We start from the raw sequence: 12,456 nt of genomic DNA, 5'->3' as shown, positions 1-12,456 counted from the left end.
CGCCTGCGGGTCATGAGGGTTGCAGCCAGGGTCCAAAAACTGTGTTAGTTCCTCTGCAGCGGCTGCATTTTCCACATGCTAATTTTACTCACAGGAGTTGGATTTTTTTTTGTTGTTTTTTATTATTTCTTATTTGTCTCTTCCAGATGTTTTCAGGCAGTTTTTTTTGTTGTTAAACTAATTCCATTCATGTTTTAAAAATTTATGAAAGCGCTAATAAAAATGTCAAAGTGGTAAAAATGTTAGCTTTTGCTCTGCTTTGATTAAATTTTGCAAACTGTTTTTGAATATTAAAAAGCAATATTTTTTTTATTCTCTCTCCCTCTCTCTGTTTCTCTCCAGAAGTGATTTGAGAGGCTTGTTGCATGGATATCACTCAGCGGGCTCATTTGCACTCCAGAACCTTGGTGCCATGCATCTCTATTAAATAACATAGACAAATTATTCTTTAAAGACACCAAACAAATTGTCACTTCTCCTCTTACATTAAACTGGAAGGAGGAGAGGGAGTGGAGAAGGAGGGGGGTGAACACAAAGGATTTTATCGCTTTTATTCGGTGGTCGGCTTTTTTAATTTCATGTATATTTTTTTATAATTGAGAAATCCATCGCAACTGGATTTGTTTAAACTTTTTATTAGCAGGTCCATGTAAATTTTTGATTGCTGATTATTCAAATAATTGAACATTCTTCTGATGAAGGAACGTTTTTATTTCCCTATCAGCATAAATTGGCTACAAAGAGGAAAATTAAGCACGGCTTGCTACTGTGCCATATCCCATAGGGATGGATTTTCAGGGGGGGCTTCCAGCTTCTCTCCTCACTCCGTTGGAGAGCAGTGCTCCTCAGCTGCTCCTGGGAAGGAGGTGCTTCATGCAGTAGCTCCTGTTGTCTGCCTGGTGGTGTCCTCCAAAAGGACAGCAAGGTGGAGAGGCTGGGACTGGTCTTGGGGAGGGCACAGCCCCTGGGGTGTCCTTGCTAAACAGACGTGAGCCCGTTGCAAGTGCGTCTCCATGTTCCCTGGGTGGTGCCAGCATGTGCGAGTGGTGCCAGACCATCTTCCTTAGGTTCGGCTTAGGCAGCGGTGTCTGTGGTTGCAGCGCTGAGCGCAGGGACATCCCTGCCGCCCGTCCCAGCTGGGATGAGCATCGGCACCATCCTCCTCTGCTCACGGTGTTGGGTGTGCTCTGTGCTCCGGCATCACTTTCCCCCTTGTAGTGCAGAGCCTCACGTCAGGCTGGTTTTTGTTTGGGACTGTCAGGCCCCTCTTTTTATAGCCAGCTTGCTAGGTGGGATAATTTCCAGCTTCATTTTTTGTTTGTTTTAAATGAACAGCTGCTTTTCTTTTTGCCCCATTCAGGAAATCATCGAATTCCCTATCCTGAAGCTGAATGGCAGGACGATGGAGATCGAATCCACCTTTCACATGTATGTTCAGCCTGTGGTGCATCCCCAGCTTACGCCCTTCTGTACAGAGGTAAAGTGCAAAGGTTCCCTGGTGCTCCAAGAGTCTCCCTGGGAAGCAGGTTTCCATTGCACCAGGGGTTGGGGTTGCCTCTTCATGGTGCAGCTGCAAGGCAGCGTGTCATGCCAATCTCGAGTTAAGGACAAGGGGAATCATTTTTTGTCATTGCAGTAGCATGTAAAGACCTCAGTTTGGATTCATAAATAACTCCAGCTATGATCTGCTAACTAAGATCAGTTGTACTTACAAGTCTTCTGGGTGACCACAAAATAAAAGCAGTCATGTTAGTTGGTGCTCAAAATCGTGTAGCCTTTCTGTGAGCGCTTCGTGATTTTGCCATGCTGCTTTGCGGTGGGGAAGGTCAGAGAGAGCATGGTCCGAGGGAAGAAAGTACTGCTGCATGGTTCAGGCTCTGAATGACTCTCCTGTGGGCCTGCCTGTTGGGATTTGATGAGTTCTTCAGAGTGGTGGGGTAACCCACGTCTGTATTTTTAAGACTTTCTTTTTGATATCATGCTTGTGGGGCACTTGAAATGATTGCTGGAGAAGTGGCCTCTTGTTACTTGGTTACTCTCATTGCTGAGGACAGCTGCTCTTGAGCTGCGGCCACCTTTCCCCACATACAGACGAGAGGATGAAGGTGGTAAATGTGATCCCTGATGGTTCAAATGAATAGGGGGGCAGAGGTTGTTTTTTGGTTTTGTTTTTTTAAATTATATTTTCTTCATTCAACACAAAGTTAACTGTTTCTGCAAGTGTGTTCTTCCTCCCTGCTGTAGCCATTAAAGCAAAGTGTTTAAGTTCCTTTTGCTTTGGGCTTTTTTTCCTGTTACTCTACTGTTTCGATATTGGCCAGCTCAGTGACTGAAGTACTGACTATGGGAATCAGGGTATCCAAATTCTTCGTTCTGTCCTGGTCTCATCTGGGATCGTCGACGCCATGGTGTGTTTTCCTTGACCTCCGTGGCTGCAGGTTTAGGTCCTTGAAGTGCTTGTCCCGTGTGTACTAACCTGATGAAAAATGACTCCTCTTTGTTAGGTGGAGTCCCCTCCAGGACCAACCAGCCCCTTCCAGATTTCCACATTGTGAAAACAAATACTTTTCTTTTTTTTTTATTCTCTTGTAACTAAAAACCAGCTGAAGGTATTTTATTTAAACTTTAAAAAAAAAAAAAAAAAAAGAACTAAGCACAGAAAACATTACTCCCAGGAGAGGGGCTTTCAGAAAGCTATAAATGTGTGAAAACAGAGGGCTATAATGGAAATGGTTTTGCAACCTTAATGCTAGAAGGCTGGACAACTACTTTGGCTGTCCTTATGCCCATGAGACTTGCTGGACATATGTTTGTACAAATGTGATAAATCTCACAGTTTGCACCTGATCTTTGCTAAGAACAACGTCATCCTCTAGAGTAGAATCCAAAATGTCCGTTTTGCATGTCATCTAAATTCTAGAAAGAAGTCGTCTCGCTTATTAACTCCCACCGAAATTCCTTTCTCTGGAAATTCCTCTGCTGCGTCCTTCCCCCGCTGCTAAAGGTTGCAGCTCTGTCGTTGCACGAGAGTCTGCATGACTTGCTTGGTGTGGCTGTCTGAGCTGAACGGAGCCTCCAGCCTGCTGCAGCTTGAGGACGTTGAGAGGTTCTCTGGACACCAAGCTTGTGACAGAGACATTCAGCCCATCTAATGCTCCCTCACCGCAGTGCGGGTTCCTCTGCCTTCTCTTGCTGTCGGGAGCCTGGAGCAGCTGTTTGTGTCTCTGCAGGTTCGTGTCTCCTGCATGGAGCCCTTCAGCAAGCGAGGCCGTGTGCTGGCCGTGCATTTGCAGGAGTCCCCAGGACGGGCATGGGCATCCCAGCTGCAGCGTTGCACTGCAGATTCTGCTGCTGACTTCCGTCTGGTGTCTTGTCTTCAGAGTTGGATAAAAATGGGCAGTGCTGAGGCCAGCAGGCAAAATGATCCCAGAACCCCCACCGGTGTGTATCAGTGGCACAAAATGGTCCAACTTGCCAGGTTTGGCAAGTTCTCTGTTATTAACAGGGTGGGTTAGGGAGCTGGTTTTAATCCTAGCATGGAAGCCACCGGCTCCTGGGCAGCCCCCGACTCCACCCATGCTGCTCGATGCACAGCAAGGCCCCCGTCCCTCCTGGCTTGGCAGGCCCCCCGCCCGTCAGTCCCCCTGCCTGTGCAGGGCCTGCCATGAGGTCCAGGGAGTGGGATCGTGCTGGAAGGGTAAGTGGGGCTTGTCCCTGGGCCCCGTATCTGGGGCTGACATTGAAACGCTGCCCTAAAAGCCACAGGTGAGCTGGTCGTACTGAGGACCTTACTAAACAGTTGCAAAAATATCCTTTCGTATTTGCAGCCGCTTTTTTGCGGAGGCTGTAGTGGCCGCAAGAGACCTGTGGGGTCGGTGACTCCTGCTAGGCAGGCACAGCTGGTGCCACTGGTGTAGGTTCCCCTGAGACCCCGGGGACACAGCTGGGTTGTGCTGTGTGTCCAGCTCCTGCGGAGCCACTGCCTGCACAGCTCCAGCGTTTGCCATTGACTTTCAGCTGGTGTATGTTTTCTGAAAAATACCCATTTTGCTAAATGCCAGTAAAGGGCTTTGTCTAGGCACCTCTACTTACAAAGGGTGAGATTTATTGGCCTCTTTTGTCTGCAAAGAAAGACCGGGCCTGATTATCAGATTGTACACCAGAGACAAGTGCTTAGGTAATCAGCAAACTGTCTTGAAGTAGAAATACGATGGTTTCCCAGATAAACTCTGTAGGAAAAGCAGTGGTGTTGACATTACATGGGAGCCTGTCTGCTGTGCTGCTGCTTTCTTCTTTCCCCTCTGCTCGCTCCTTTTGCTGGGAAGCAGTAGGACTGCTTGGTATAAGCTGTGTGTGGGAGGATTACTGGGGTTGCTCAACGTTACTCCTTGGATGTGGAGTACCTCTCACATCCTTCTTCCTTCTTGAAGAAGACAGCAGAGCACAGGAAGGGTGTCTGCAAGGGTGGAGAGCTTGTGGTCACCTTCAAGGCATCCCTTTGTGTAGCTTTTGGTGTGTCTGTGGTCTTCCCTGGCTACAGGAGGTTCCTCCGACTCCCCACACCAATGGCCCCGAGCATGTCTTCCAGTGCTGGCTCACTCTGTAGCCCTCATCTGGTGTCCTTTGTCTTGACCTGCTTCTGTAAAACAACAGGTTGTGAGGCTTAGTTATGATGGGGGGTGTGCTGAACGTTTAGACAGAGAAGGTGAAAAGTGCTTGCAAGTGGTTAAAAGCTATTATTAGGTATATAAAGCTCATCATGCCATTTCGGAAGATGCAAGTGGCTTGTCTGATGCCCAAGAAAGTTCATGCCAGGAGCTTAAGTTAGAGGTTCCCTCTGCACAGAAGGTGCTTGTACAGGCTTTTTCATGGTACTTGGCTCTCTTTTTATGATTAATTTTTATTGATTTTTTTCCCTGAAGGAACAGACAATAAAAGTACAAAAAGATAAATGCCTTATAGCTTGTTTATGTTCCCAAGTACCATGTGCTTCTTGGGATCGCCAGTGAAACTTTACAATTGTGCAGTTTTATGTTTTTATACTTTATCAAAGCTGCAAGACCAGATAATGCTGCAGATATCCAATGCACTAGGTTGGGTGTTACAGATGGATGTAACTGATAACAGAAAGGATCAGAAGGGTGAGAGAGTAGAAATCTGGTCCCTTTTGAGCACTCTCTGACCTGTATTGAAATGTACCCGTGGAGTAGGTATATCCCTTTGTATTCGTGTGTGCAATTTCTGCAGCATGAATCTTGCGTGCATTTGTGCTCGGTGATGTGTTCTTGTACGGATAAGTTGGTACTTTGCTTGGCCTGGCAGGGAAGGAGGGAAGGAGTCTTGGGCAAGATCAAGCAGTGACTCTGGTGGGACCTCTGTGTCCGCCTTCCCATCCCTGATGGGCCCCTCACTCCAAGAAGGACATTGAGGTGCTGGAGCGTGTCCAGAGAAGGGCAACGAAGCTGGTGAAGGGTCTGGAGCACAAGTCTTATGAGGAGCGGCTGAGGGAACTGGGACTGTTTAGCCTGGAGAAGAGGAGGCTGAGGGGAGACCTCATCGCGCTCTACAACTACCTGAAAGGAGGTTGTAGCGAGGTGGGGGTTGGTCTCTTCTCTCAAGTAACTAGCGATAGGACGAGAGGAAATGGCCTCAAGTTGCGCCAAGGGAGGTTTAGATTGGACATTAGGAAAAATTTCTTTACTGAAAGAGTGGTTAAACATTGGAACAGGCTGCCCGGGGAAGTGGTTGAGTCACCATGCCTGGAAGCATTTAAAAGACGTGTAGATTGGTACTTAGGGACATGGTTTAGTGGGCATGGTGGTGTTGGGTTGACAGTTGGACTTGATGATCTTAGAGGTCTTTTCCAACCTTAATGATTCTATGATTCTGTGAAATGTCTGGATGAGGCCATTTCACCCTGTCCTCCCATGGCCATCAGGGGTGCGGCGCTGAACAGATGCAGTCCTGAAGGTGCCCAGAGCAGTAGAAGCCATTTACATCAGTGTGGCCATGATACCGAAAGGTTGCCTGTCATCCTTAGTACAGGAAAGACATGGACCTGTTGGAGCGGGTCCAGAGGAAGGCCACAAAAATGATCAGAGGGATGGAACACCTCTCCTATGAGGAAAGGCTGAGAGAGTTGGGGCTGTTCAGCCTGGAGAAGAAAAGGCTCTGGGGAGACCTTATTGCGGCCTTTCAATACTTAAAGGGGGCTTATAAGAAATATGGGGACAAACTTTTTAGTAGGGCCTGTGGCTACAGGACAAGGGATAATGGTTTTAAACAAAAAGAGGGTAGATTCTGACTAAATATAAGGAAGAAATTTTTTACGATGAGGTGATGAAACACTGGAACAGGTTGCCCAGAGAGGTGGTGGATGTCCCATCCCTGGCAATATTCGAGGTCAGGTTGGACGGGGCTCTGAGCAACCTGATCTAGTTGAAGGTGTCCCTGCTTATTGCAGGGGGGGCTGGTCTAGATGACCTTTAAAAGTCCCTTCCAACCCAAACTATTCTATGATTCTATGATCCTTTCCCAAAAGCTCATCTTTCACCCACTTCCAGAGGTTTGATTTGAGTTGCCCTCTGAGAGGCAGAGCCAGCACTTTGCAGTAGGTGAGCTGTCCACCTCTGCCAGGCAAATGCACGGAGAGAAAGACGGCAAGAAAAGCAAAAAACAAGCCAGTGAGCTTTAAAAACTGCTCTAAAGAGCCGTGCGCTAATCTCTCAAATCTATTTGCCTCTCAGAGTATGGGAAGTCTGTAGGTAGTAGCTGTTACCCAATTAAAATACAGATTAATACAAAAACAGTTTCTGGAATATAAAAGAGTGTCTATGTCCCTCCACTTCCTTAAAATTCCACCTCATAATGGCTTGATGAACTTGAGAAACACACCTAGAGGAACTCTGTATTCTTAAAATTAAAATACTTTCCCTAAAAGGTATATATTACCATTCCATGGAAGTCACTGTGAGAAAATAATCTTTCCACTTACAGCTTATTCAGTGAGTCAGGTATTTGGTATTCATTAAATGTAATTACAGTTTAATTGGAGTTTAATCTTTTTTTTCCTTCCTCCGAGTTCAGTGCTGTAAGCCAGGCAGCCAAAGAAACAGAAAGGTAGAAACCATTGAGTTTCTTTCAGTTGCCACACATTTAATAAAGCAGAGCCCTGTGGTTTGTGAGAGGGCTTATGTTTTACGAGTAGGTTGAGCTGGTCTGCGTGGAAGAGTTACTCCTGGGTGGTGGGGGGGCTGTCAGCACCTCTCGACTGGACGCTGTGGCTTCTGGAGGCTTGGATGCGTGTGCAGGCAGCAGGGCATGCTCCTAGGCTGTGTTTGACCTTTATTTTATGAAAACGTGAGAGATGTGTAGCTTCAGGAAAGTGCCATATGAAGTGAAATCCTGTAGTGTGCACTTGTTTTAATAATGATTTTTTTAATTACTTGGGTGCATTGATGGCAAGCTACTGACTTCCAATATTCAATATGTTAAAAGACAGTTTTGTCAGTTGGAAGGCAGACAGAAAAATTATCTATTTTCCATGTGCCTCAGGCTATCCTGGGCAGGCAGAGGTCCATGAGACTGCATCTTTTTATGCGTGTGTCTAGCTTTAAACAGCCAAGCAGTCCGGGTACAGTCAGTAGGACAATCTGTTGGTAGGACCTGTTCCTAAGGAACCTCCTGAAAAACAGAGCAGACCAGGGTCCTGGAAGAAAGCGGTTTTCTTCAGATTTCATTCAGTTGTTTTAAATACAATTTCAAAATGCAGAGGGATGCTGTGATGGACTACAGGAAAGCATGCGTGCTGGCTGCCCAGCGCAGGGGAGGATGACTGGGTCCGCTCTGGGTCTCGCTTACCAATAGGGGTCTATTCTGTTCATCTGACACTGTGCGTCTAACACTACACCGCGGTAGCAGGGGAATGGCCACAGAACCCAGTAGTTACCGCTGCCTGTGTAAGTCAGGGCAACATCAAAACTGGTGAAATGCATGTTGAAAAAGGGCAGTATTTTGGGCATCGTGCTGGTACATGAAGCAGAGGGCACCACTGCTCCCCAAGTGGATCCTGCCCTGCTGAGAGTTTGCTGTTTCATGGTGTGGGTAGGAGCCCCCCTACATTTCTGTGTTTGGGATGAAGCTGTGCACTTGCCTGTGGCTGTGGAGCTGCCAGGGTCGCTCTGCTGTGGCTGGCTCCTCAGCAATGTCCATGTGGGTCACAGGAGGATGTTTTGGTTGCAGCGAGATGGACAGGAGAGGAGACCTCTCTAATGATCTTTTGAGTGCTGCTCTGACGCCTGCTTTCTGTTTGTCTTTTGTTTCAGCTGACTGGGATTATTCAAGGCATGGTGGATGGGCAGCCAAGCCTCCAGCAAGTGCTTGAGGTAAGCAGAGTAACCTTTAGTTCCCGAACTCTGACCTCTGGTCCTGTCCTCCTCTCTTCATCTCTTTCTCTGCACCCTCCCCTTGCTGAGAATCGAACCGCGTAATTTGACTATGATTACAGCTTCATTAGAATAACATTTGCTGTCACGTTGGTGACACGCTGCTGAGAGTATTGAACCATTGATCTGTCATCTCCAGCTGTTCATGTCAAGGGTGCTGACAAGAGATCCAAACTCCTGCCAGTAGATAGGAGAAGAGGCGATTCTTGCTTGAGCCAGTTTTAAAGCACCAAGACATTGCTCGAGACCACTGCTGTGGCACCTTCTGCCTTCATTTTCTTTCCCCTTCCTCAGCACTTTATTAAACTAATTTTTTTCTACCTATTTAAATGCTCAATAATACATGTAGTATAGAAAGAAAATGCCTCTAAAATCTAATCTGGAGGATGTGTGAATGCAGATACAGCCCTAATAATGCCATCTGCTTAATGTTGAATTCCTACAGCATTTAGGGCTTAATTAGCTTGGAAGTATTTCTCCATCAATAGCTTTTGTGTTGGTAGTCAAATAGTGAAGGAAACCTCCTCAAGCAGAGCCCACTTGGGCTGCAGGTTGCTGTTCGATGCATCGTCTCTGTCAGGATTTACACTGCTGTGTTACCTAATTGTTCCTAATCAGAATAATTGCAACAATTGCTTATGTGAGGAAATCAAATTAAAGGCTTTAAAATCCTCCATGGAGACAGCACTTCATGGGCGCTCACATCAGGGAGTTTAGAAGGGTTACCGCTGCTGTCCCTCGCTCCGGGAAGACTTGTGCAGTGCTGGCTTTTAGATCCCAGCAGCCCAAGGGAGGCAAAAATGGGGCTGAGAGGCTGCATGCAGCTTTGCGGGGAGCTTTACCCCAAAGGGACATTGTACAATCAATCGCAGAAAGAAGCACCCTTCTCTGCTGGAAAGGCTGCGGCAGTGACACAAGGCTGAAGAAGGTGCTCTGCGGAGGTGACATCTCATATCCATGCAAACTCCCAACTCTCCCCGGTCCCTGGTGCTCTCCAGAGAGCACATAGCAGCGGTGCGTGTCTGTAAGCGTACGGATGCCTGTGCCTGCTTCCCCAGGAGGGAGAGCCCTCTTTGCCTGGATGGGTGAACATACATTGCCGCTGGGGTATTACAGAAAATGGTTCATTCTGTTTCTACGGGAGCTTCTTAGAGTGTGGAAACATTCTGTTTTTATTTGGACTGAAAAGGTGTTCATACAGCAGCATGTTTCTAGGTTAAAATGAGATTCGGGTCTGGCAGCTTCTGGGGCATGCTAGTTTATTCAGGAGCGGAAGGTGTTGAGCGAGGGAAAAGAGGAGGGATTTCTCTTGCTGAGCACTGGAAATGCTGCATAATAACAGCTGATTGCCTGTCACCTGCCACTGGAAGATTTTGGGCACATCATTTGCTAGTTCTAGCTAGATTAAGTGTCTGTGCAGGGTTGTTAGTCTAGGTTAGTTCCTCCTGGTTAATCCCTGAGGTGGGTGTGCATCCTCCAGATTAACGTGGCCCATTTCTGAAGTGGATCCAGAACATCTGTCCCTATGGGAAGTTGATCAGGAATAGTGGATTCACTTTAAATCCACACTGTACCCTGAACAAGCGCCTCCTCAGAACTGTAAGGAGGAAAGAGAGACGCAGCCTGGAGAGGAAGGGGACACATGGCTTTGCTTGTTACTGCCACACACTGCCTGTATGTGCCCAGCCCTTCCATTTCTCCCCTTCTCCCATATCCCCTTGAAGCTGTATGAATTGGAGCATGTGAGAAATGCTGTAGGTGAGGGTTGCCGTCCCAGGGTGCCTGTGTTTTCTCCTCACTGGAGGGGACACGAGTTACGCTTACTGGGAGCCCATTTGGTACAGGGAAAGGAAAAGTGGAGGAGGAATGCCAGGTAACAGTGCAGTTGTATCGTCCCGTTAACACTGCACAACTTCCATCCCTCCACGAGCAGAGCTGCTGCAGTGTCTGATAAGATCATCTCTGCTCTAGTTGCCTGATGTCTCCTATCAGAAATCTTCAAAGGTCCAAACGTGCTGCTGTTGAGATGGCAAGCAAAGAGAGAAGAGAGAGAGGGACAGGGTGGATAAGATCACAATTTTCTTCTCTCTTGATTGCAAGCAGCTTATCTGAGTTTAACTGTTGTGGCTCGGCCTGTCTCTGCAAAACTCATCCCCTTTTCTTGCCTTCCTTTCAGAGGGTTGACGAGTGGATGGCGAAGGAAGGCCTCTTAGATCCCAGCGTCAAGTCGATTTTTGTGACCTGTGGAGACTGGGATTTGAAAGTGATGTGAGTATGGAAGGGGAGGGAGATTTTTCTGCGCTTTATTGCTCCATGCTTGCCTGTAGTGCGTGCGTCTTTGTCCTTACAAGCCTCTGACTGTCCCTAGTCTTTGTTTCTTAGGGAAATCGTTGTTTGCCATGCATAATTGCGAGCGGAGGGTTGTTTAAGAAGACAGGTAGGTGCTGGGCATAGTGCAAGATCACTGCCTAGGATATTCCCTATAGCGAATGAATCCTTTCAGAACCCCAAGAAAGGTTTAAACTGGAGCTGTGTGATGTTTTCCCTTTTATCCAGTATACTTTCCAAAGGGATGGATATTTCTGAGCATGTACATGGAACTCTGTTTCTGTACACCCAAATCAAGCAATGGTCCTTACCTGACTTCCGCATGCAAGGCTTTCTCTCTGTCATCTTGGCACACTAACTGGATGTGAATCACAGAGCAGTCTTTCAAAAGAGAGTACAAGCCAAGTCTGGCACGCTTCATCGGTGTTCTTATCGTTAAGGTCATCTTCATCAGCTGGGAGACTGTATCTGGAGCGTACCAGGTGGAGACCTGCACTGGGATCTGCAAGTGTCAGTGTATGTGCGTGTTTTGTTATGAAAATAGCTAGACCACGAACATAAAAATGTTACTTAAAAAAATGGAGTTAAATGTCTTAAGAATTAGATTAGTCTGATCTGTAAGGTGTTTGCGGATCGTGTCATGTTGTGCTGAATTCACTTGGATTCCTGTAATCTCGCTTCAGCTTTTCAGTTCCTCAGAGCACTGGGTAAAGACTCCTGTTGTTATCACACTGGTAAAGCATGGGCTTGACACATCCAATGCTAAACTGACATCCACAACTCGTTAGTAGTGTTACTTCGTTTTCTGTGTGACATTGGTTTCCCCAAGTCGGAAGCCTAAATAAACTGCACACAGCCTGGGAGTAATCAGCACCAGTTCTTCCCTGCAGAGTGGTCTTTGTAGAATGGCAGTTCCTTGCCTCTTCTTGGGGTGATTAGCAAGACATGAGATATGAGGACCAAAGCAGCAGCGCAAGTGCTAGTGGAGATGAGAAGTTTGCCATGCTCCAGACAGGAGCGTGGTATGCGAGCTTTTGAGTCAAAATCTGGGTCTCTGCTGGGCCCATGTCCAGAGCTGGTATATATTGTCAATTCCTGTGTTACTGGTTCCAATTAAGAGTGAGGTTTATTTTTCTTTATATATATCACGTTTAAACTTCTATTAGAGACAAAGCACCAAGACAGTTGCAGGGATGTGCTAAATTTCTGTTTCTCATCTGTTCTCTTCTCTCAGTTCTTTACTCCTGTACTGCTGTTCTGAGAGTCCAGGTTACCGCTTTTGATGATGGTTGTGAGGAACAGAGTTATCTGTGCTCAAAGCCCATCTTATCCCACTGTGAAAGCGATGGAAACAAGGTTTCCAGATAACGACATCCTAACTTGGTGTCTGTATGCAGTGGGCAACCTTCTGGATGTTTGTGGTTTTTTTTTTTTTTGCTTCAGAGCTCTACAGTGGGCAAATAGAGGTAAAGATGAGCCCCATTTCTGGTGAACATTAGGGATTGTGGGGTGAGCTGGCTCAGCAGGACATGCAGTTCTGGAGCAGAGATACTCGATTCGCCATTTGCAGTGGTCTCTCGCATGGATTTGTACCTCTTTAGTCAGCTGGAAAAGAAGACTCCACTCCTGGCCATGAGGTTGCAGCGAGTGGTTCATTTCTCCCTCTTCCTTTTAAAAATTTTTT

At 46.9% G+C, this 12,456-nt stretch overlaps 1 protein-coding gene across 1 annotated transcript in view; it reads left to right on the top strand.

The window, feature by feature from the left end:
• Window positions 1–1,358: 1,358 nt before the first annotated feature.
• ERI3 (ERI1 exoribonuclease family member 3) overlaps window positions 1,359–12,456 on the top strand; it is a gene marked incomplete at its 3' end in the record, with an annotated part of 29,664 nt that continues 18,566 nt past the window's right edge. The window contains exons 1-3 of the mRNA XM_009580944.1: window positions 1,359–1,477; window positions 8,325–8,384; window positions 10,621–10,712. Coding sequence (XP_009579239.1) covers window positions 1,403–1,477; window positions 8,325–8,384; window positions 10,621–10,712 — 227 coding nt within the window. The remainder of the gene's footprint in view (window positions 1,478–8,324; window positions 8,385–10,620; window positions 10,713–12,456) is intronic.

This window comes from Fulmarus glacialis, unplaced genomic scaffold (assembly GCF_000690835.1).
Source record: "Fulmarus glacialis isolate BGI_N327 unplaced genomic scaffold, ASM69083v1 scaffold34440, whole genome shotgun sequence".
NCBI classification, from domain to species: Eukaryota; Metazoa; Chordata; class Aves; order Procellariiformes; family Procellariidae; genus Fulmarus; species Fulmarus glacialis.
Note: the sequence above shows the minus strand (reverse complement) of the source record. Positions and strands in the feature narration are given on the sequence as shown.